A 23,561-nucleotide genomic window follows, 5' to 3' on the forward strand; every position below is an offset into this window, starting at 1 on the left:
GATTTAGCTGTCTATAAATGTTTCAATCAGCTATTTTGACTTTTTATATATCAATTTTATTAATCGTTATGAGTTCCAAGATGTTGAGGAATTATAAGTAAGAATAATTTAATATTACAGATATATCTCCACCATAATTTAAAACTATTTTTATTTATCAATTTGTTCACGTAAAACAATAATAGTTATTAAAATTATTGTTGAGTATAGGAAGCACGCAAGCTAAAACCCGAGAGTTGAATCAATAATTGATTTTAGTCAAAAACAGAACATTCTATTTAAGCAAACTGCATTCCTTCCTTAAAAGTAAACTGAATCATTGTTTGTGTTTTTGTGTCTGGATTTTGTGAGAGTGAAGATGGGTCTAAGTGGGAAAGTAGAGGCTGAAGTAGAGATCAAAGCATCTGCAGAAAAGTTCTTCCATGTCTTTCGAAAGCAACTTCAGCATCTTCCTAATATCTCCTCCCAAAGGATACATTCAGCTGTTGTTCATGAAGGTGACTGGGAAAATGTTGATGCTGTAAAACACTGGGAGTTTACCGTAGGTAAGCTTCTTGTTACGTTTCATGTTCTGCTTCAAATAACTCAACCAATTAAAGTCAATTCAACTACTTTTGTTGAAAATTTTGTTTATCGGAACAGAAAAATAGAAAAATTTACTACTTCTGATAAATGGTTCATACATATAAGAAATCTATATAACTAAACTTTAAGACTAAATATTTATACGTTTTGTTTTTGTTATATATCATTTAAACTTTTTTTATCTTTATTGAATGTTGAAATTTCAATTCTTACTTGGATTCCTAGCTTTTTAAAATCTATTACAAGACATTAGTCATGTTTTCTACATCTAATATTCTTAGATAACATAGTTGATAATAAGGATAAGTTAAATATACTTTTCTCTTTTTAATCCTTAATAGTCGACGGCGATTACAATTTAAATATATCCTTCTTCTTTAACCCTTAATAATTAAGAATAAGGACAATTTTAATATGTGTTTTCTCATAACCATTTAAAATTTCTTATAAAGACAAAATGATGACTGATTTAAATGTAGATAGTTTTGAATTTGGTAGTTGACCTTAACAATACTATTACAATCAACTTTGGATCAAACTCATTTTTATATTTAAATATGTAAAAGAATAATCCAATTTTAGATTACGATGAGATATTTGTATGGATTTTTAAAAATCTAAACTTTATGTTGACTCTAAGATTTTGACAGAAAAATCTTTCTATTAGTTTTCGTGGGAGTATTAAGTTATCATTCACCTAAGCACACCTAAGAATATTTTGACTCAATTTTTTGTCAGTCCTAATTGAGACATGATATCTTGACTTGGTTAGAGAGTGTTCGACTTATTTGGTCTTTGTACATTTGAAGTTTATTATAACAATCTTAGTCTAGTTAATTAATGGAAAAACGAGTAATATATATACTTTGCACTACTATTTATATCGATGGCTTTTATGTACATGTATATAACTTCATGCCCATTTTTGGGAAAAATAAAATTCTGAAAACATATGTAGAAGGAAAGAAGACAAGTGCTAAGGAGAAAATAGAAGTTGTAGACGATGCTAACAAGACAATAATATTCAGCATCTTTGATGGGGAAATCGGTGAGAGCTACAAGAGTTTAAGGGCCACCCTGCAAACAATTGATAAGGAGAATGGGGGGATTGTGAAATGGACCTATGAATATGAAAAACTATCTGAGAATATTACTGCTCCATCTCCTCAATCATTCTTGGACTTTGTTATTTTGGTCACTAAAGATATTGATGATCATCTTGTCAAGCCATAAAAACAGAAAGAAGAAGCCACATGTGGTGATGAAGTGGATTTGGCTAATGCTTATGAACTATTACTAAGTTTGATATGTAATAATGCTATATATATATATATATATATATATATATATATATATATATATATATATATATATATATATATATATATATATATATATATATATATATGCTTCTTAGTGTCCCATGCTTGTGTGATAATGGATGCTTGCACTATTTACTGCATGTCAACTTAACGATTGTATATGCATAGTTCATTTGTAGTAGTTTTAGGTTTTGGTGGGTGTGCTTGTAAAAGACATATTTTAAATATAAATATGAGAAGGAATTGAGTGAACATATTGAACATGTTGTACTTATATTTTAATTTGAACCGAAGTAAAGATTATTTAAATAATATGATTCACACGGAGAGATATTATTTGAGTTAATCAACCTATACTAATATGACACTAAAATAAATATAAAAGTTTAAACTATTATAAAACAAATGCACTTTAACAATCAAGAAACTTGGTAACTAAAAAATAAATATCGGTCACAAACACTCTCAATGACCTAATTTGAGACCAAAATTATACAATAACGAAAAAATTCTAATTGTAAAACAATTAGAATTCAATTTCAAATTTAGTAACTAAATAATCATCAAATTTTCGATCACTGCAAATTTGACCACATTCATATTTAGGAGACCGATTTATCGCAAGAGTAAAACTATATAGAAACTCATTTTTCGATTGCTAATGAAGGCAAATTTGTATTATATTAAAAAAATTAGTTATTAATTTGATCACAATTTTCAGTCACTAATGAATTCATTTTTAACTTAATTAAATTAGTTTTCGATGCTAAATTGGTGGCAAAAATATATATATATTTAACTACCGATATCTTTTGGTGGTTAAATAAGCAATTTTATAATTTTTTATAAATACTCTAATATATAATATAATATATAATATAGTAAATAGTATAAAATTTAAAAATATCCATATTCCATCGTCATAAAATTAGAATGGAAATAGTTTCAAGATTGGAGCTCAAGGGAGATAGTGGAAATGTAAAATGCAGTCATATCATATCATATCTTTGGAGCCATAACCATAAGCACCAGTTGCAAGGCCTGATCCTGCCCAATAAGTTGTTGAGAAGTGCTCCGTAGCCTTAGCATCAACCACCAACAATTTTGCAGTTTCACCTATAAACAACTTCGCCTAGTGGTGAAAGTTGAAGGGAGGCTGAGAGAGGTTCTATGTCCAACTCTCAACTAACAATTAAATAGATAAAAATCAATTTAAATAAATGCCACATATATTAAATATTTAGAGAGTGCGGAAGGAAGGGGTATGGCGTACACAGTACCCCAACATATCCATAACAAAAGAGGGTGGCTCAACACTGCCTAAACCCCAAAATAACATGAAACACAACAAGTCAAGTACTAGTACAAAGAGATAAATCTAGACAATAACTTCTTCAGTTGAGGGCTCCATAGTGAGCCCAAACCCGCCCATGACCATCACGTTGTAGCATCTCCGTCGCTATTACCACTGCCTCGGTTTCTCACATCTGCTCACATCAATAGTATTGATTATCATTGCAAAGGGGGAGACCACACACATAACCATACAAACAAGTAAAAGGGTAAGCTAGTGTACAAGATTCATACATTACAATAATTATCATTCAATCATCGAATCGAGCATAAATGACGGGAACCCACACATCATATATCAAACCCCCTTTCAAAACTATAAGACATGACTATCCGAATCCATATCTGAGGCACCACCACATAGCAGTGGAATTATGCCCTACAAATGAGGCGTCACCGCGAGGCCTTCAGGAAATTAAACCCTTACAGGAGGCACCACCACGTGGCCTTCGTGGAATTACGCCCTGGCCCTGAGGCATCACCACGACCCCCGTGGAATTACGTCCGTTTACCGAGGCACAACCAGGGACTCCCTTAAGGGGGATCCATGAAATTACGTCCAACCGATGAGGCGCCACCAATATCTCTCATTATAAGAGACATGGAATTATGCCCTACCCACTCTTTAAACATGTTCCACCCACCAACCAATAATTTCTCATAACAATAATATCATGTAAAATTAACAGTTCATACAACCCGTGCTTTTCAATCCATACCAACTCAACTAACATGCCATTTCCATTTCAAGGGGAACAATATTAATCATGCCCTCATCACACAACCCATCTTGTAAAGCATATGGGATTAGATAATAAATCACACATCAGCGAAACACTCAACAACAACATCAAAACATGCCCGCTGCCTCGCCCAAGCTAGCAGGGCTCGCTCATGCGAGGGGGACCTTCTCGCTCAAGCGGATCCCATCTCGCCTAGGCGAGAGCGCGACAATGAACAAGGGGCTCTGCGGGGTCTCGCTCAGGCGAGCCCCTTCTCGCCTAGGCGAGAGCACCCCTCGCTCAAAAAGATCGCAAGTCGCCTAGGCGACAATTCGAGTGACAAGGAGCCTATGTGAGCCTCTAATAATCTCGCCTAGGCGAGACTAGCTCGCTTGGGCGAGAAAACCAGCACCCACCACTATTTTCGCATACAGTAGTCAAAACCTCAAACCAAAACATGCTTAAACTCGAACCAAAACGGACACAACACCTAACAATCCATACAGACACGAAAAGACGTCCAAAACAGCAGAAAAGCACAGATAACAGAAGGTCCTAGCTTCCCTTACCCGAAAAAGACTAGCACGAGACCTCGATCTTAAATAGTGGTGAACGGCAAAACCAGGAGCGACTCAAGATGCTGGAAAAAGATGAGAGACATAGGAAAAGGGTTATCCAGCGAAACAGTAGCAGAACCACGAGCAAGGTTGGAAGGAGACTTATGCAGAATATGGAAACGGAGTTGAGCGCTGTTCGAACGGGAAGACGTAACCCTAGCAAAGCTCCTTACGGCAGCGGAGTGTGACGGCACAACTTTAGGTCTGTTTCTGAAAATGAGAATATGTGGGTTAGGACAACACGAATTTGGTATTTATCCAATGGGCCAGCCTCTAGGCCCAACTGCTATAGGGCAGCCCTTCTCTTTAGGGCAGAAAGAGGGAACCAGAAATTAATGGGCCTTACAGTTAAATAAGAAATTTTATAATCTTTTTATAAATACTCTAATATATAATATAGTAAATAGTATAAAATTTAAAAATATCCATATTCCATCATCATAAAATTAGAATGGAAATAGTTTTAAGATTGGAGCTCAAGGGAGATAGTGGAAATGTAAAATGCAGTCATATCATATCATATCTTTGGAGCCATAACCATAAGCACCAGTTGCAAGGCCTGATCCTGCCCAATAAGTTGTTGAGAAGTGCTCCGTAGCCTTAGCATCAACCACCAACAATTTTGCAGTTTCACCTATAAACAACTTCGCCTAGTGGTGAAAGTTGAAGGGAGGTTGAGAGAGGTTCTATGTCCAACTTTCAACTAACAATTAATATTTGTTGATTGAAAAAGGTCTTTTATGGATTGTAAGTAGGATTAATATGTTGGGGAATTTGATTATTGAGCTTTAATTTTCTAAATGCGTTGCATTGATTTGCTTTTTTTTTATCTATGTATATTTTTTAATTTTTTCGTCCTATTTTTTTTCCTATATGTGCGACGTACTTTTATCATGGGTATGGTGTGGTCTCTCCATATTTTTCTGTGTTAGGAAAAAACCCTGAGAATTATCCTATTAACAAAGGAAAAAAAATAGACACAATGGTACACAAAGATATAACGTGGAAACCCCAAAATCGGAAAATACCACAACCGTCGTGTTAGTGAAAAACCAACACGACAAGTGCATCAGTCACACATAGCAAGTAATAAGTATTTTATCGTTCTCTCCCAAGGAACTTGTGTAACGCATGACAACTCTCGCAATTCATGACTCAATTAGACATCAAGTTCACAAAAATACTAAGAAACTTTTTTTATTTTATCAAACAGTTGGTGTGGAACAAGAAATTAACATAGTGTATTTACAATTTGTCAAGATTAGACGTCAACCACTTCATTCTCATGCATTCTAAATTATCTCAATTCCATATTCTTGTTAAAATCAATTCACAAGACTACTTAAATCTTATTCCTAGAGCCTTTGAGCCTATGATCACTTATCAAGCTTCAATTCCTTAAATCCTCAACAAGTGAAATCATGCATTAGTTTCAAGAATCTAAGATTACTAATGAACCAAGTTATATTCCTAGATATAACCATCCATTAGGTATTAAATTTCAATTCTTTCTAAAGATGTGTCCCAACACCTCAAGAATCACAAATCAAGCCTGGGAACAATCTACATCAAGCATTAAGCATGGAAATCAAATATTAACTTGAATTGGAAAAACATATATATATATATATATATATATATATATATATATATATATATATATATATATATATATATATATATATTAACGACATAGTTTTACATAAGAATTCAATGTTTTACATCTAATCTCAACAAATAGAAATTGCTCTTCATGGTGGAGAACCTAGGGTTTTACAAAATTGAAGAATAGGGAAGAAATTGGAACCATAAAGTAGAAACAATCCCTCTCCCAAGATTCTTGAATACTGCTCCATGCTCCAATTGCGCCTCCCATTTGCATCTTCATCTCTAATTTCGTAGCCCATCATTCTCTCCAACCCAAATGGGGTAAAACCTCCATGGATGAAAAAGGAAACCCAATAAGGAGAAAGGATAGTTTCCCAACACCCTTAATAGCCTCCAAGAGCCTCTCCCAAGCACCCAAGGTGTTTCTATTTTTGAAAATGAGGAATCCCCCAAAACTCTCGTAGAAACATGATAAAATAACCATTTTTCGCGTATTGTGGTCGATATTCTCGCCCAGTGGCTTCATTCTCGCCTAGCGAGGCCTAAAATCGACGCTCTCAGACATGTAACTTACTTGGCGAGCCATATTTCTGTCCAACGAGTCAGCCTAGCACCCAATGGTCATTTTTGGCCTTTCGAGGGTGGTCCAAGGCAGTATATACCTATAGATGAGTCCTTTCTCCATGTTTGTAGTGTTGGGCTTGATTTCGATGTCTCCCGACATGGGTATTTTGTCAGGTTTTATAGAAGGGATTTCACTGGGGAGAACAACACCAATGAGATCTGAGCCTAACCACATAAGACACTGACACCACTCTCAACCCAAAACCTTAAGGCGATGGGTTTATGGGCCTTGATCCTTATATGGTGCTCTACTTTCTCAATTCTGGTCAATTTGGGACTTAGACTCACACTTGGATTCCTAACAATCTCCCCCTCAAGGGTGAGTCCCTTCAACCACATTGGTACATTCCCCCTCTAGCGGAAGCTGCCCAACCACGAGTACTAATTTTTTGTCCTTTTCTGTACCGTCGTTCTTCTTAACGGGACACGCTTTACCTGACCAACACTGTCAGGAAGACTTTCGATACTAGGACCATACTGCACTCTTCTGAGCCGGTATTAACCATCGGCTCTGATACCACTTGTCAGGTTTTATAGAGGGGGTTTCACTGGGGAGAACAACACCAATGAGATCTGAGCCTAACCACATAAGACACTGACACCACTCTCAACCCAAAACCTTAAGGCGATGGGTTTATGGGCCTTGATCCTTATATGGTGCTCTACTTTCTCAATTCTGGTCAATGTGGGACTTAGACTCACACTTGGATTCCTAACAAGGTATTTATCTAAAACTCAATATTTCTTGTCCAATCATGTTTCCTTGAGTTTCAACTTGTTGTCCTCCACCATAATTGTTTCCTATTGTTTTATTTCACACACGCATAATAGAGATTAGAAGTAAAAAAGCATAAAACAACCAAAATACAAAACAATGCAAAACAACATAAACTTGAGGATTAAACAAGATAAAAACCATGAAGAAGTTGATTTTATTCATGAAACTTAACACCAATTAATGGTAGAAAACAACATTATCACGTTGTTAAAGCCAACTAGAGAATAACACTATGTGAAAATTTGTACAACACATGGGCCACTCTCTCATGCCCTTTGACCCCAATTATACCCACACTCTCCAAAGCAATAATTTAACCTAAATCTCACAACGCTTTATTACAAGAGTATAAGAAATAAGAATAAGAAGAGTCAAGTACAAGCTTAAAGTGTTTTTGACTAGGGCAAGGAATATCATTGACTTAGAGCCCATTATATAGTCACTAACATTCACTCCCTAACTTATCCTAGGTGATGTGGGACTTTTCAAGACGTATTATTTTCATGAAGCTAATATTCTCCACCTTGAGTAAAATAAACACATCTTCATTGCTTATACTAGCAATCATACTCCATCATAAAAAGTATACTCATTTGCAATTATCCCATCCCAAGAATCTGACCAATCAAGACTTGCCACATCACCATCTTTTTCAACCTTCATCTTTCACTAGCCAAAACCAAAACCACCATGTACCACCGCTAGCCATCATCAGCGTTCACCGCAAAACCAAACCAACAGTCATGCCAATGATGTTGGAAAAAGCAGCAATAAAACTTTTGGCCATGCCAACATTAGTTTCTACCAAATCTATGCAGAAGATTTGAGACAAACCATCTTAATTAAAATCGGTGTGGTCATTGATGTTAGAAGGCACGCGGCAATTTTCTAATCTTGGTAAATGAAATTGGTAAATTCAGGATTTACAATGTTGGATGTTTCTTCGGGTTAAGGAATTTGGGGGGAAGGGGGTGGGGCGGGGGGATAAAGAACCATCAAGAAATGAGATAAGTGTAAACCTAGTAATAGTCACTAGAACTTGCTAATTGCCATAAGAGAAAATTTTCATCATCGAGTTTCAAGGAGATGGGAGTATGAAAGGTGTGGGGAAGAGCATTTGAGATGGATGGGGAAACAATTTCACATGTAGCAAAGGAAGACGAGGACATGGTAGTAGCTTTGGATACCATGTAAAAAAGGAGATAGGGTAAAGGAGAGAGAACATAGAGGAGAGAAAAGAAAGAGTTTATTCAAGGAAAACTAATACTAAAACTTATTACTATGCATGAGATATAGCAACATATATATACACTACAAGAAAATTCTCAATTAGAAACAAAAAAATAGTTAGTAATTATAGTGACCAATTTAGATATCAATTTACAAAATTAAAAATTATTGATTACTAAAATAGACACTAGTATAATTTTTTTTAAGAAAATCATTTTAGCAATTAGCTAATTCAGACCCTAAGTCTGATGATAGAATTGTTACAGTTTTACCTTTAGAAGACACATCAGAAGATGGAAGAAGAAAAGAATATTTAAACCACCTTAGACCTTAACTTCTAAATGATGATGTGGGACTATTGAGTATGGTAGGAACAATGTGTGATACGTAATGAATAGTGTTTATACAAAGTCTACCCAACCTTTTATACATATATAATAGGGTTAAATACGTTTTTGATCTCTTAACTTTTAGTGAAAATTGGAATTAGTCTATCTTCGAAACTTTAGACCAATTTAGTCTCTCATCTTTAATAAATGGGTGAATTTAGTCATTTTAATCAAATTTTGTTAAATTTATTTGATGTTTTAAAAGCGTTTCTAAGTAAACATTGAAGCAAAAATGAATTAAACGATGTAAACAACTCAAATACTATCATGAAATGCGTTTAAAACATCAAATAAACTTAAAAATTTTGGTTAAAAAGACTAAATATACGTATTTTCAAAGTTGAGGAACTAAATTAATCTAAAATTTCGATGAGAGACTATTTTTCAATTTCCACCTAAAGATAAAAAAACCAAAAAAATATTTAATCCTATATAATATTACTCACCTTTTATTTAAAAGAGAGTGTGTTTTAGCGGTTGTGTTTCTCTACAATTGTTCGCCGGATATGGGTACTGTTCTCAGTCACCCAACTTTTATCTTCTATACACGTGTGCGTGTAACGACTGAAGACCAGTGAGCTGGGCTTAGGTACAAAACCTGTCAAAATCAAATAGTCCGCTCCGGTTTATTAACACTGGTTGTCATCGTTAAAACTCCGTCCTAAACCAGGCCTCGAACTTACTTAAGGGTGAGAGCATAAATTCTTTTTTCTAGAAATAAAAAATATAAATTAGTATACGTTTGCCAATTATTAAGATTATGACTCTTTAAATAATTGTGTACAATTATATGTATGGCAAATCACTATATACGTAAATCCCTGACAATAAAAATCGTATAAATTTAGTGTATGAAACTTTAGGGTTCGTTAAAGTTTAGGAATATTTTGTATCTTTTTTATACTAAATCAAATTTTTTCGTTTTTCCTAAAACTAAACTGTTACTGTTTTACCATTTCCAAACATATGGCCATTTAATAAAAACAAAATACAAATGCAAAGCGTAGCAGAAACTCAGAAACTAATTTCATAGTGATTATTGCTATTAATTATATTGTACAGATTGGGATCAGAAATTAAAGGAAGAACTGGGGAACATTAATTTGAAACAATGAAATTATTTGAGTACAAAACTCTCCTCCTTATTACCTTTCGTGAGACCTTGGACTAATCCATGAACGCTTCTCGTACACATGTGAATGGTCTGAATTAATTTCTTGACAAGCTAATCACCAAAAGAACATCATGCTCAACACGACAACCACCGAAAGTGGCAAGAACACAGCCAAATTTTGGTGGCGGCTTGGACTGGCTCCACTGAAATTCTCATCCACCGGGTACAAGTTCCCCGGTGGACCCGTCATGTACAGGTACGCTGATGACGGTGGTGGAGGGCAATACGATGATGGTGGTTTCTTGGGTGACGGTGGTGGTGGTGATGAATACAAGTACGGTGGCGGCGGTGACGGCGGTGGTGGTGAGGGATAGATTATCGGTGGTGGTGGTGGTGGTGATAAATACTCTATTATCGGTGGTGATGGGGTGGAACCACCTTCACACGGTGAGCACTTCACATTACCATTTGTGGTCTCATCAAGCTTCCTTGATTCCTCACCCTTGATGGGATTGATGACACAAATAAGCAGAAGGATCAAAGTGAAGATCTTTGATGGTTTAGTTGGATGAGTTTTTGTTGGCATGGTGGAGGGTTGGTTTTGATTGGAGATGGAATTGGTGGTGGTAGGGAATTACTATGTGGCTTGAGTTGAGTGAGTTAGATTGTGATAGGGATTGGATTTTTGAAGAGAGGATTAGTTGAAGATAGGGAAAGGATTTGTTACACTAGGGATAGATAGTGCATGGAAAATGTAAAACTATGGGTAAAGGGTCCTTTTAGGTTATGGGCATGATAATTAATTTGGTTTTCTAAGGAGGAAAAAGTGGGGATGACATTTGCTATTGTGGTCCTTTCTAGTAAGAGCAACTCTATCATGTGGAATCTAATCTTCCACTAGCATGTGGCAATTAGTGTGGACCGTGGGTTCCACCATACATACAAATCCATAAAGACCTCAATAATTAACATTAATCTAAGCCACTTTAGGTGGTTCAGTTTTCGCACATGACTTCAGTTTAATCTTTATTATTTGATTAATTAATTTATCTTTTCAATTTTATTCAAAAATAGTATAATTTAATAATTTTATTATTTGCCCTCGCTTACCTATTATTATTGGGTTAATCTTAAGTTAACACATCTCGTCACATTAAGAATATCGTGCATTCACACGGAAAATGTTTAAGATGAAAATTGAGAATTAAGATAAATAATGGGTAGAACGACAGACTTAAAACTTTAATTGTGAATGTCTATTAATATAGTAAAATTAAGTTTAACTCGATATCACGTAACAAAATGTTTACCTCCATTTATAATATTTAGTTTATCTGGAATTTTCAGTATAGATTTATAATTTTATCTGAAAAGAAAATATTTATATCAAAATGAAGCAATAAAACAACCGCGGATATATTATACTAGAAAAAAAATGAATGCAAAATAAAAAAAAAAAATGAGCATATTAAATATTATAACAATGTTTTTGCACACCAAAGTGTATCTAGTTGCAAACTTGTGAATGGAAGTAGACACCGACACCGTTGTAGCGAGTGGCACAGCAAAAGGTACGCCAAAGTGTGAGGCTTCAGAAGATGATAAAGTGAGTTATTTTTCTTTGGAAATCGGAATTTTTGGAAGCTTTTATGTGTATTCTATTTTGTGAAGCTTCTTTAGCTTCACATGACAAATCTTCTTTGGTAGGTATTCAATCTGCATGTGGCCACATGATTTTTGGATCAAATGATATTATCCTATCATTGACCATGGAATATTATATATAACATTCAACAACTTTCCATTTCATTCCAAAATTCGTTGCATATATAACTTTTTTTTTTCTAGTATTCAATGTTATAGTATAAGTTGGCACTATTGATTATTCAAGTTACATTCTGAACATTCAAAAATTGTAGAAATAAAAAACATAAGGAAATTTCAAAAAATTTATAATTTAATATGATGTATTATTGTTCGAAGTGGTAATAATTATGTTAAAATAATTGAGTTTTGTTCCAATTATAAAAATGTAACCTTTATGATGTTTGGTTTATGATCATGGGAAAGTCTTTTGATCTTAACTTCTTTTAAGATAATATTGTGAAAATAGATAATATTTTAAATATCATGATTAACCTTAATTAATAATATTATATTAGTAAAATTTACTTGAATGGTATAATTGACCTTAGTTAACAATATTATGTTGGTGAACTTTAAGTAAGAAGAAAAGATAAACATATAAATACAAAAATAATTTAAATTTTAAAAATTTGAAAATTTTTGTCATTAGAGGTTTTATGTAAAAAGATTACTCGAGTCAACTTGATCAAAGATGGACCTAACTATATACGACTTGATGTGGGTCTATCACGACTAAAATGGACATTGGTTTCACTCAAGTTAACTCGACTCGGCCTAACACAAACCCAACTTACCTCAGTCTAAGGTGAGTTTGACTTGACTGGGCTTGAGGTGTGCCCAACTCAATTGAGTCAAGGGTGAGTCTGACTCAATTGAGTTTGACTGACTCAATGGAGCTTGAGGTGTTCCTAACTCAATTGAGTGCGAGGTAGGCTAGAATCGACTAAAGATAGGCCTGACTTAACAAAGCCTAAGGTGGGCCCAACTTGACTCAACCTGATATGGGTCAAATGTGGGCTTAACTTGAATTGATCTAACATGGGTCTAACTCTACATGACCTGATGTTAATGCAACTTGATTAGGTCCAACTTGACTTAAGTTAACTTAATTGGACTCAAATGGGTCCTAATTAACTCTCTCTAAGGTGAGTTCAACTTACCTTGCCCTTGCGTGCACCCAACTCGACTTGATCCCTACGTGAGTCCAACTTGATTGAATCTTTTGTGGCCCAACTTGACTCAACCAGACATGAGTCTGACTCGACTATGTCTAATGTGAATTTGATTTAATTTAATAAGTTGTAAATTCTATCAACATTGGTTTGACCTGGACGTAGTCTAACCTTGATACAACATGAACAACATACTTGACTTGGACCTAATCCAAACTCTTTGTATCTTGATCTAAGATTGACTCAGACATACCAACTCATGGCTTGGTCCTAGTCCATGGAACTTTTTTTGCTATATTGATCTTATTAGACTTTTTAATCCAATGAACTTTTTCGGTCTTAACCAGTATAAGTCTGGCCAAACCCAATAAATTGGACTAAAGCATATATATATATATATATATATATATATATATATATATATATATATATATATATATATATATATAGTTTCAAGATATAAGAAAAAATTACCTTGAATAAGATCTCTTATTCAATCATATGAATAAATGAAAAGTAGTTAAAAGAAAAGAAAAAGTAAGGTTAAATTATGTCTTTGGTCCCTATTTTCACAACAAAATATTGATTTGGTCCTTCTATTCTTTTTTATCTCAATTTGGTCCCTATTTTGGAAATTTTGATGCAATCAAGCCCTTTCCGTTAGTAGTGCAATAACAACGTTAAAGGGGTGCTACATGTCAGTTCCTGGATTTTTTGAATTTTTTTAAATTTTTTATTATGTTTTATTATTTTTTTTAAAAAATTAAAAATTTGCCACGTATCAAGCTGACATCGTGCCATGTGACAGTGACAGTGTGATGTGGCAATAACAGTGTCACGTGTCACTATTATGCTAGGTGTCATTTCTTCATTCTCAATTTGGTCCTTGTATTTTTATTTGTATCTCAATTTAGTCCTAATTTTTGTAAAAATTGTGCAATTTCGTCCCTCACCAAATTGAAACAAAAATAATTTTTTATATAAATGTTATACAAATATTTTTATTAAATTTGATATTTTTATTATATATTTTAGCAAAACTAAGTTTATTTAAATTTGTGTTTGACATTCAACTTTACTTAAAATTGTTTTAAAATTTTAAATTAAATTTATTTTTGATTGTTACATAAACTAGTTAAAATTATTTTTAAAATTTATATAATTGTTATTTTTACACCAACTCAAACATTTGTATAGAAATGATTGAACTTTACACATTTTAAAAATATACAATTATTTGAAATATATATTCAAATAAAAAAAACAATATTAAAGTATAATGTAATAAAATATTAATATAATTTGTGAATTTTTTTCTATTAGCATTATTTTTTATTAACAACTTTAAAATAATTTTAAATAAAGTTTAATGCAAAATATAAATTTAAATAAATTTAATCTTGTTAAAAATAATTAATAGAAATATCAATTTTAATAGAAATATTTGTGTACACTTATATGAAAATGAAATTTGGTTTCAATTTGGAGAGGGACCAAATTGCTCATTTTTTACAAAAATTGAAACTAAATCAAGACAAAAATATAAATACAAGAATCAAATTGAGAATAAGGGAGTGACACCTGACATAATAGTGACACATGCCACTGTCACTGTCACATCACACCATTAATTACTATCACGTGGCATGACGTCAACTACACGTGGTAAGTTTTTTAAATTTTTTATAAAATTTTAAAAAATAAATAAATAATTCAAAAAAACTTTAAAAATTGATGGACACGTGACATCCGTTAACGTTGTTAGTATACCATTAAAAAAAATTTGATTGCATGAAATTGTCCAAAATAAAGATAAATTAAGATAAAAAATAGAAGGACTATTTTATTACAAAAATAACCATCAAACATAATTTAGCAAAAAAGTAAACTTTACTAATTGTTCTATCAAATGTTTTAATCAAGGTTAAGTTATATATACTTCCGTATCAATAATATTAAAGAAGTTTGTACTTGAATTAAAGATAATAAAATGTGATGTTATAACTTTTAGCTAGGATTAGTTTTTAGCAAACACGTCATATGTGTCCACATGCATGCATTTGGCTCATGTCGACATAATTGACCTTATTATTGTTAATATATTTGAACAAGCAGACCTTGAGCACACTCATTGTAGGACTCTTCCCTTTCTAGAGGTTCGTTTTTCTTACCTCAATCAATGAGCTCATTCTGTCATTATCTACTCTTGAAGCTTTTGAGTCATCAAACTCCACTTGCGTATTGCGTTTTCCAATTCTTATCTTTACTACTTCACGGAATCTATTTATAATCATATTATACATGAAATTTTATAGTATAGTATAGTATTTTATTAATTTGTAATATTTTTTTTGCTGTTATTTAGTTTATGACATCCATCACTATTATTTTTTTAATATTATTTTAAGATCATTATCGGAGTTTGAGAACATGGAAGCAGAGGAATATGCTTGACACAGAAGCAAACACAAGTGAACAAATTTGATGCACACCACCGTCCCATTTTCCATAGCATCTTTATGGAATCGACTTTTGTCTCATCTTGTGGTACAAACTTTAATAAGAAATAGCAATTGGAAGGTTCATTTGATTTTGCTAAGGATCATGCTCCTTCTACGATCCTAAAAGTTAACACTAAAACTCATAAAATAATATTACCTAAATATTAATTTATATTTTTTGGGGAAAGTATAGTTAAAGAACTTTATTGTATAGTAGACTTCGTTCCTTACATAATTAGACCGAGACCTTTTTTCAGTATAAGGCCCCTTTTTTTCGTTTTTCCATATTTTGATTAGGAACTAAATTTTAATTTATTATTTAAATATAAAATCTCAATTTGTTTAGATAATATTTTTTTAATGAACTTTGAAATTTTCAATAAAATATATGCATTGTTATTGAAAAACTATATTTATGTCTTAAGTTTTACAATTTTAAAAATTGTTATTGAAAAAATTTATTGTGAATTGCTAAAAACACTTTTACGGATGTTCATGTATGCTACCCATTTCTTAGCAACTCTTTTCTTCGGTGATGGTTATTTTGAAATTAGAGTTTTCAGTTTGACTTTGAAAGAAATAGATCCCAAGATGCGTAATAAAGCTCATGCAACTTTGATTTCAACGTTTTTCAAGTGCTTCGCTACTGAGTTCAAGATACATAAGATAAATTTTAAATTTGATGATTTAAAAACCTTTAGTTGCTGATTTGAATTTGATTGCTTTATTTAAATACATGGTTTTTTAATATGTGTTTTTACATTTTTGGAAGTAATTATTTTATCAATTGTGGAGTGCAAATGCTAGATGAAGATTAAAATACTAATTTATTCTCTATTTTTGTTTGATTCTTTTAATTCAGTTTTAATTTTTTTTATTTTAATAAAGTCTTAATATTGGTCAATTTTTTTCAATTTAGTCATTTTTCTATTGCGGTTTAAATATAACAGACAATGAACATTGTATACCACATATCAGTTCATAATTTTTTTATTTTATTTCTTAACTAAAAAAATGTTCACATGTCAAGCTAGCATCATGCCATGTGACAATAGCAGTGCAACGTGTAGTAGCAGTGACATGTGTTAGTGTAGGTATCACGTGTCAATGTCAATGACACGTGTCAATGTCTTATATTCAATTTGGTCTCTACATTCATTATTTTTGTTAAATTAAGTCCCAATTTTTTTGAAAATTGATCAATTTTGTCTTCCCAATATAGGGTTAGATTTGGTTTATAATTAGAATGAAATTTTTGGAAATTAGGACTAACATCATTGGTTTAAATTTTAAGAGGTTAAAAATCACATAAACTATTTAATACTTTATGTGCTTTTTAGGTTAAAAGTCAATTGAACTATTTAATACTTTGTGATTTTTAGGTTAAAAATCAATTAAATAGTCTAACTTAAAAAATCAATATAACATTATATAAAAATTAAATTTGGTCTCAATTTGGAAAGAGATAAGATATTATTAGATAAATCAAATATCATATAATTTCTTTGGAATTAAAATAATATATAAAGTTTCCAAGCGCGGAAAAATTTAAAATTTATATCGATGAAGTTCCAATACACTAAATCCTCCTTATTACAAATCCCTAATAAAGAAAAACATCATAAAAACTTATTACAAAATGTTTGGAAATAAAAAACTTATTTTGCCCACCCCGTCTCTAGGCGTCAACGTCTTCACCTAGATTCACATGTGCTCCCCGTGATAAGTCACACGATCATCGCCAAACACAAACAAAAAGAGTGAGTTGAGAAAGAAAAATAATACAATCAATAAATAATAAGAATTCATCTTCACCCAATCTATCTTAGCCAATTTTATAGTTTATTGAATTCTTTATAATGTTCCACCCCAATCTCATAACCTATATGAGAAATATCCATTCACAACCTTGGTCCTTAGGGATTATCATGCTTCCACGAACCTACCTGTTTGTAGTCCATCTCTACAGACCTCCCCGCCCGTAGTCCAACTCTACGAACCTGCTCGCTCGTAGTCCAACATGCGTGAACACCTATTATGGACCTCCTCGCTCATAGCAGCCTCAAGTGTGAGCACGGAACATACGAACCTCCCCGCTCGTATCATCACACAAGAGTACAAAAGATACAAAACCTCCCCGTCCGCATCAATCACACATCTCCAATCTCCGTTACGAACCTCCCCGCTCTTAGCTAATCCAGCATATCCCTGACCAAGCCATCAAGCTTATCCATGAAAATTTATCTGCAATGAACCCCTGCCCCTACACTATCGCTTGGCGCTGCCTAAGAGCCGCCATGCAAAGTTGCAACGCAGATCGTCTGGCGGAAACCTCTCGATGCCAAGCACCAGACACTTCCAAACCCACTGGTTTGTGACTATCGCCTGTATCTTATTTTAATTTAAAGTATATTCAATTATCCAATTACGTGAATCTCACTTCATTTCAAAAGGTAACACTCCTGGATACCAATTATATTATTTTACTTTTCTTATATATACATATATTAAATATTTTAATTGTTCCACTATCAAAACATCACAAGAAAATAACAACCTAAATACCCAATTACATGCGGCAAATACATAATAATTATCAAAACCACACTTTCATATTAGTCCCCTAAATTATATATTTATGAGATAAAAATATAATGTTAATATATATATATATATATATATAATAATAATAATAATAATAAAGATAAATTTAACTAATATCTTTACTAATACATACTCACATAAATTATTAAGAATCAAATAATATTATTTAATATTATATTATACTATTATAATATTACCGACCAATATTTTCAACATAAATACAATTCACCATAACCCCTTAACACCAAAGTTGTAATAACGTGACGGGAAAGTTTCCTCCCATGGCCCCACCATAGAAGATGCCATTGATTTAATACTGAAAAATAGAATAAAAGAAAACGACCTACCATAATGCAACGTACTATCAATGCTATAGGTATTTTAACATTATAAGAAAAGGTTATTGCGTCAAGGATGTCTTTACACTGCAACTTAAAATAGGAGCAAAAAGAGAAACCAATTTATCTGTTCATAAATCATACTTTTTATATAGAATTCTCGGGTGGCTATAATGTGTTTATACCTCTAGGTATATATGCTTTGTAACTGTTATACACTTAAAGGATTAATTAACATTTAAATTAAAACAAACTTGATTAGTTATAATGCAATACTATTCAAAACGATTGTGATGTGACTGGTTCGGCCGAAAGAATATAGGAAAATGATGGAATGACTACCAAAATTTGACTACTTTGTTACTCCCTGACGTGGCTTTTTAATTTTTAATTTTTTTTTTCTTTTGGAACAATCTAAACTCAGCTTGTTATTTAGTTTCTTCATAAGGATACAATGGAGCAAGTCGGCAGTGAAAAAATGCTCCAACCTTCGAAAGTTCCTCGACGCCTTTTGCCCGTAACTTCTTCCCAATCGTTCATCTCATTCTCCCCAACCTGCAAGCTTGGAAAGGAGAGAACGACGTTGGTTCAAATGTAGCCTAGATTTCTTTTTTCTTCTTCTTGGTGTCTTTGTGCTTCTTTTTGGTTTAACCAGCTCCTGCTATTCATTTTTCAGGGACAATGGGCACTCCCAGCTTTGCCTTTCGAGCATAAACGAGCTATTCAACAAGTCTTGCCAAATTTACGAAATATAATGCTGGCCTGTGCTTTAAAATGCCAAGTTCCAGTGCTTCAATAATTTTGTAAGTAAATCAAGTGTTTTTAATGGTCAAATGTCAAATCAGTACTTGGAATGCATATTTGCAAAGCCAAGTATTTATGGTTGGAATCTTTAGTTATTTGTAAAATGAAAATGGGATGTTCTTTCTATAACAATTTTCAGTTTTTTCTTTTTCAGGAGGATAGTGTTACCAAAAAAAAGTTCCAAAACGTTGGTTCTCTTGAATTTATTACTCGTTGAAGCTTAGTGGTAATTAATTGGCTTAACTGGTCTCCAAAACAAATAACATAAAATCTGTCAAACACATATGGTGATCCAAGTACAAATAAGTGAGGAACTATGAAAGACTTTTTGTACAAGTCTAACAAAACTTGCAAAATTAATCTTTTTTGTATATATCAAGTTACATGTACTTGTTATAGATCAACAATGTAATTACAAATTACAATTAGCTACTTATGAATCCAAACTAATTAACTGGCCTGACTGGTCTCCAAATAAAATGACACAAAACCTGTCAAAACATATATGGTGACCCAAGTGCAAATAAATGACGAGCTAAAAAAACTTTTTGTAGAAGTCTACCAAAATTTGTAAAATTAACTGTTTCTTTAACACCAACTTACATGTATTTCTTATGGACCACCAATGTAATTACAATTAAATAGTTATGAACTCAAACTAATTAACTGGCTTCACTGATATCCAATAAAAATGACACAAAACATATCAAACATATATGGTGACCCAAGTGCAAATAGGTGAGGAGCTAAAAATGACTTTTTGTACAAGTCTACCAAAATTTGTAAACTTAATCTTTTTTGTACACACCAGCTTACATGTATTTGTTATAGACAATCAATGTAATTACAATAAATTTTTTATGAACCCAAACTAATTAATTAGTTTGTCTTGTCTCCTAAAAAATGACACAAAATCTGTCAAACATATCTAGTTACCCAAGTACAAATAAGTGAGGAGTTGAAAAGAACTTTTTACACAAGTCTACCAAAACTTGTAAAATTAATTTTTTCTGTGCACAACTCACATGTACTTGTTATGGTCCACAAATGTTATTACATTTAACTGGTTATAAACCCAAATAATTAATTGGCTTCATTGGTCTCCAAAAAACATGACACAATACCTATCAAACATATTTGGTGATCCAAGTGCAAATAAACATATCTGATGACCCAAGTGCAAATAAGTGAAGAGTTGGAAATGACATTTTGTACAAGTTTACCAAAACTTGAAAAATTAATATTTTTTGTATACACCAACTTACATGTACTTGTTATAAACCACCCATGTAATTACACTTAACAATTTATGAACCCAAACTAATTAACTAACTTGACTGGTTTTCAAAAAAATGACACAAAACTTGTCAAACATATTTGATGACTTAAAAACAAATAAGTGAGGAATTGAAGAAGACTTTTTGTACAAGTCTACCTAAGCTGACACATGGATTTTTTTCATGATTATCCAATTACGTGTTAATTTATATATAAAATTTATTAATTTTTAACTTTTACTAAAAGAAATCCATGTTTAATTGATAAAATACATTATTTTCTATTTCCACAAAAACATATTAACTAAAAAAATGTTAATAAAGTGTATTTTGTTTCTATTCTTGTATGTGTTTGATGAGATAACACAATACATTAATAATACTAATAATACATACAAAAGTCATGGAAAATTGGATATTCTTGAAATTGTGCAAATTTAGATTTAGCTATTCTTCTTCTCTTTTTGCTCTTAGAGGTCTTCATCATGTTGCCGCTATTGGAGGTTCGTCTTCTCTCAAGCTTAAAAGAACTCCAAAACTATATATGTCACTCCTTATCCTTAGGTCACCTTCACAATATACACAATTGAAAAAATATCAGTGGTTATAACACAACTGAAAAAATGTTAATGGTTATAATATAAAGGATATTTTTTCCTTAAACTGTTTATGAAGTAATTTTTCAAACAACACACACCCATTTTTGAAAAGCTTAATACCTGTGGCAATATAATCAAGAGCAACGTAGCCAAAGGTGCCCATCACCCTTGTACAAACATGACTCTTGTCACCTTCTAGTCCATTTTTTGTCAACCCATTATCAGAGAGTTTTGGATCATAATTCTGTCATTCACAAAAACAAATTTTAGAAACCCAAGACTAACAGAAATTTTGAGGTCCTGAATACTACATCTACTTCATTAGTGAAGAAATGTATGAATACTACATCTACTTCATTAGTGAAGAAATGTAAGGCCCTTGGCAGCATGAGCAATATTCACAATAAATATCTAAACAGAAATGTGAATGCTGAATTTAAATTTGTCTAACAGAAATTAAATGACAGTAACTATATAATGTGACATGATTTGCTTATTGTAGAAAATTGGTTCATGCAAATCAGAGAAAGAGAAGATTATCTTCTCTATTACATCTTTGACATCACTTCCTTTAATAGATTATGAGAAATCAATTTTTCATGCAACCATTTAAGTATGAGAAATCACATAACATTGTAGCCAACTTTAAAGAAGAACAAAAAGAGGCTTAGTACATAATTTTACTTCTATCTATTTAAGAAAGGATGAAATCTAAAATATGACCTATGAACCTAAGAGACTAGCTAAAACCAATAAAAACAGAACTTAAAACTACATAGGCTTAAAACAACTATGACAAACTATTTACTAATTCATGCAAACTTAAAAATAGCAAAAGATTAATGGAAATAAAAATAACTACTAAAAATTATGCAAATATTTAAAATTTTCCTTTGCACCACTTGATAAACTACTCTAAAAGACTACTAAAATGAGTATTTAAAACTAAAACAGGATTAATACCATTAGAATTAACTAGAAACAGTAACTACAAAATATCAATTTCAACTGCTAAAAAACTATTGCAGGTATTTATAAAATTAAAATTGTAATAAAAAAATTCATTGTATGCTTAGAGTGTACTTCTTTAATCATCCGCTCCACCTCCTCATCACTTAATTTCTCACCAAGAATTATCATAACATGTATCAAGTACATTTAAAGCCCCAAGTTCAAAGAATAATGAAGACACTAATTACATCATTGAAGACTATACAAATTTCAAACTATTTTTTTAAATCACAACTAACATGCCGCTTATGCTGATGATTCCAATCCCTTAGCTTTTCACAAACTAATTTTAAGTCACAAGTAACATTAAACAAGTCTTCTGCATCAGGATGGAACTCATGAAAAATATTTTTTCACTAATTCCCAACTTTATATATCTGCAACAAATTTTAATTATAGGCTCAAAGCTAATTTTAGGATATTAAATCAATTTATTTACTGGTATAAATGAGAAACTCCTTTCAGGATTATCATGATAATCCACTTCATTTCTTGTGCATTTGTCTCGAAGTTCATTCAATTTTTTTTCTCAAAATTTTCCCACTATCAGAACTTATACAACCTCGCATAGCACCTACAACAATCACATGCGAAACTTCAATGTAAACAACAACAAACAAACCTGTTTTCACCGGAAGCCAATCGGTAAAGCAATTCATTCAACTCCCTTATCGTCAACCCTCCTGAAGCGGTCCCTTGCCTGTTGTGCAGCACCTGGATCAAAACCAACAACATTTCACTTTTCACCTCATCACAACATAACAGAACCCTAAAACAGACAAAACGACGTCGTGCACTAACCTCAATGGCGACGAGGCCGAAATTTCCGACTGTAGCGTTGGTGGCGGTGCCACCTTTACGCCAATTGATGAGTCGGAGGGCATCGAGGGAGTAACGGGAGATGCCAAGGGCGTCGATGAGGGAGGTGGCGAGGACGAATTCCTTGAGGCCGTAAGAGTCGCGCTCGCGAGGTTGGGGAGTATGAGGCGAATGGCTGGGAAGAAGTTACGGTCAATGAAGAAGGCGTCGAGGAACTTTCGGAACTTGGAACCCTTCTTCACTGCCGACCTGCTCCACTGCATCACGTGAAGAGGCTGGACAAGAGTTTGGATTGTTTCAAAAGGAAAAGAAATCAGAAATTAAAAAGTCATGTTAGGGAGTAACAAAGTAGTCAAATTTTAGTAGTCATTTTATCATTTTCCAAGAATATATTAGCATGCAATGAGAGATGCAAGAATAAAAAAGGAATTATTATGAGATTTGTGT

At 32.5% G+C, this 23,561-nt stretch overlaps 2 protein-coding genes and 1 long non-coding RNA gene across 3 annotated transcripts; 1 reads left to right on the forward strand and 2 right to left on the reverse strand.

Moving 5' to 3' along the window:
* Positions 1-248: 248 nt before the first annotated feature.
* On the forward strand, positions 249-1,823 carry LOC114173006 (MLP-like protein 43). Its single transcript, XM_028057188.1, has 2 exons — positions 249-545; positions 1,544-1,823. Exons 1-2 carry the CDS (start codon positions 359-361, stop codon positions 1,816-1,818), a joined length of 462 nt encoding a protein of 153 aa, XP_027912989.1. The 5' UTR covers positions 249-358; the 3' UTR covers positions 1,819-1,823.
* Positions 1,824-10,232: 8,409 nt separating this feature from the next.
* Positions 10,233-11,154, reverse strand: LOC114173897 (extensin-like). The gene has a single exon (XM_028058564.1). The coding sequence runs from the start codon at positions 10,926-10,928 to the stop codon at positions 10,458-10,460; it is 471 nt and encodes a 156-aa protein (XP_027914365.1). The 5' UTR covers positions 10,929-11,154; the 3' UTR covers positions 10,233-10,457.
* Positions 11,155-21,034: 9,880 nt separating this feature from the next.
* LOC114174249 lies at positions 21,035-23,561 on the reverse strand. Its single transcript, XR_003602672.1, has 4 exons — positions 23,097-23,561; positions 22,918-23,009; positions 21,405-21,528; positions 21,035-21,254 (listed from the first exon to the last, which is right to left on the reverse strand). It is a non-coding gene; the product is annotated as an uncharacterized LOC114174249 (long non-coding RNA).

The sequence above is a fragment of the Vigna unguiculata genome, chromosome 2 (genome assembly GCF_004118075.2).
Source record: "Vigna unguiculata cultivar IT97K-499-35 chromosome 2, ASM411807v1, whole genome shotgun sequence".
Taxonomy (NCBI): Eukaryota; Viridiplantae; Streptophyta; class Magnoliopsida; order Fabales; family Fabaceae; genus Vigna; species Vigna unguiculata.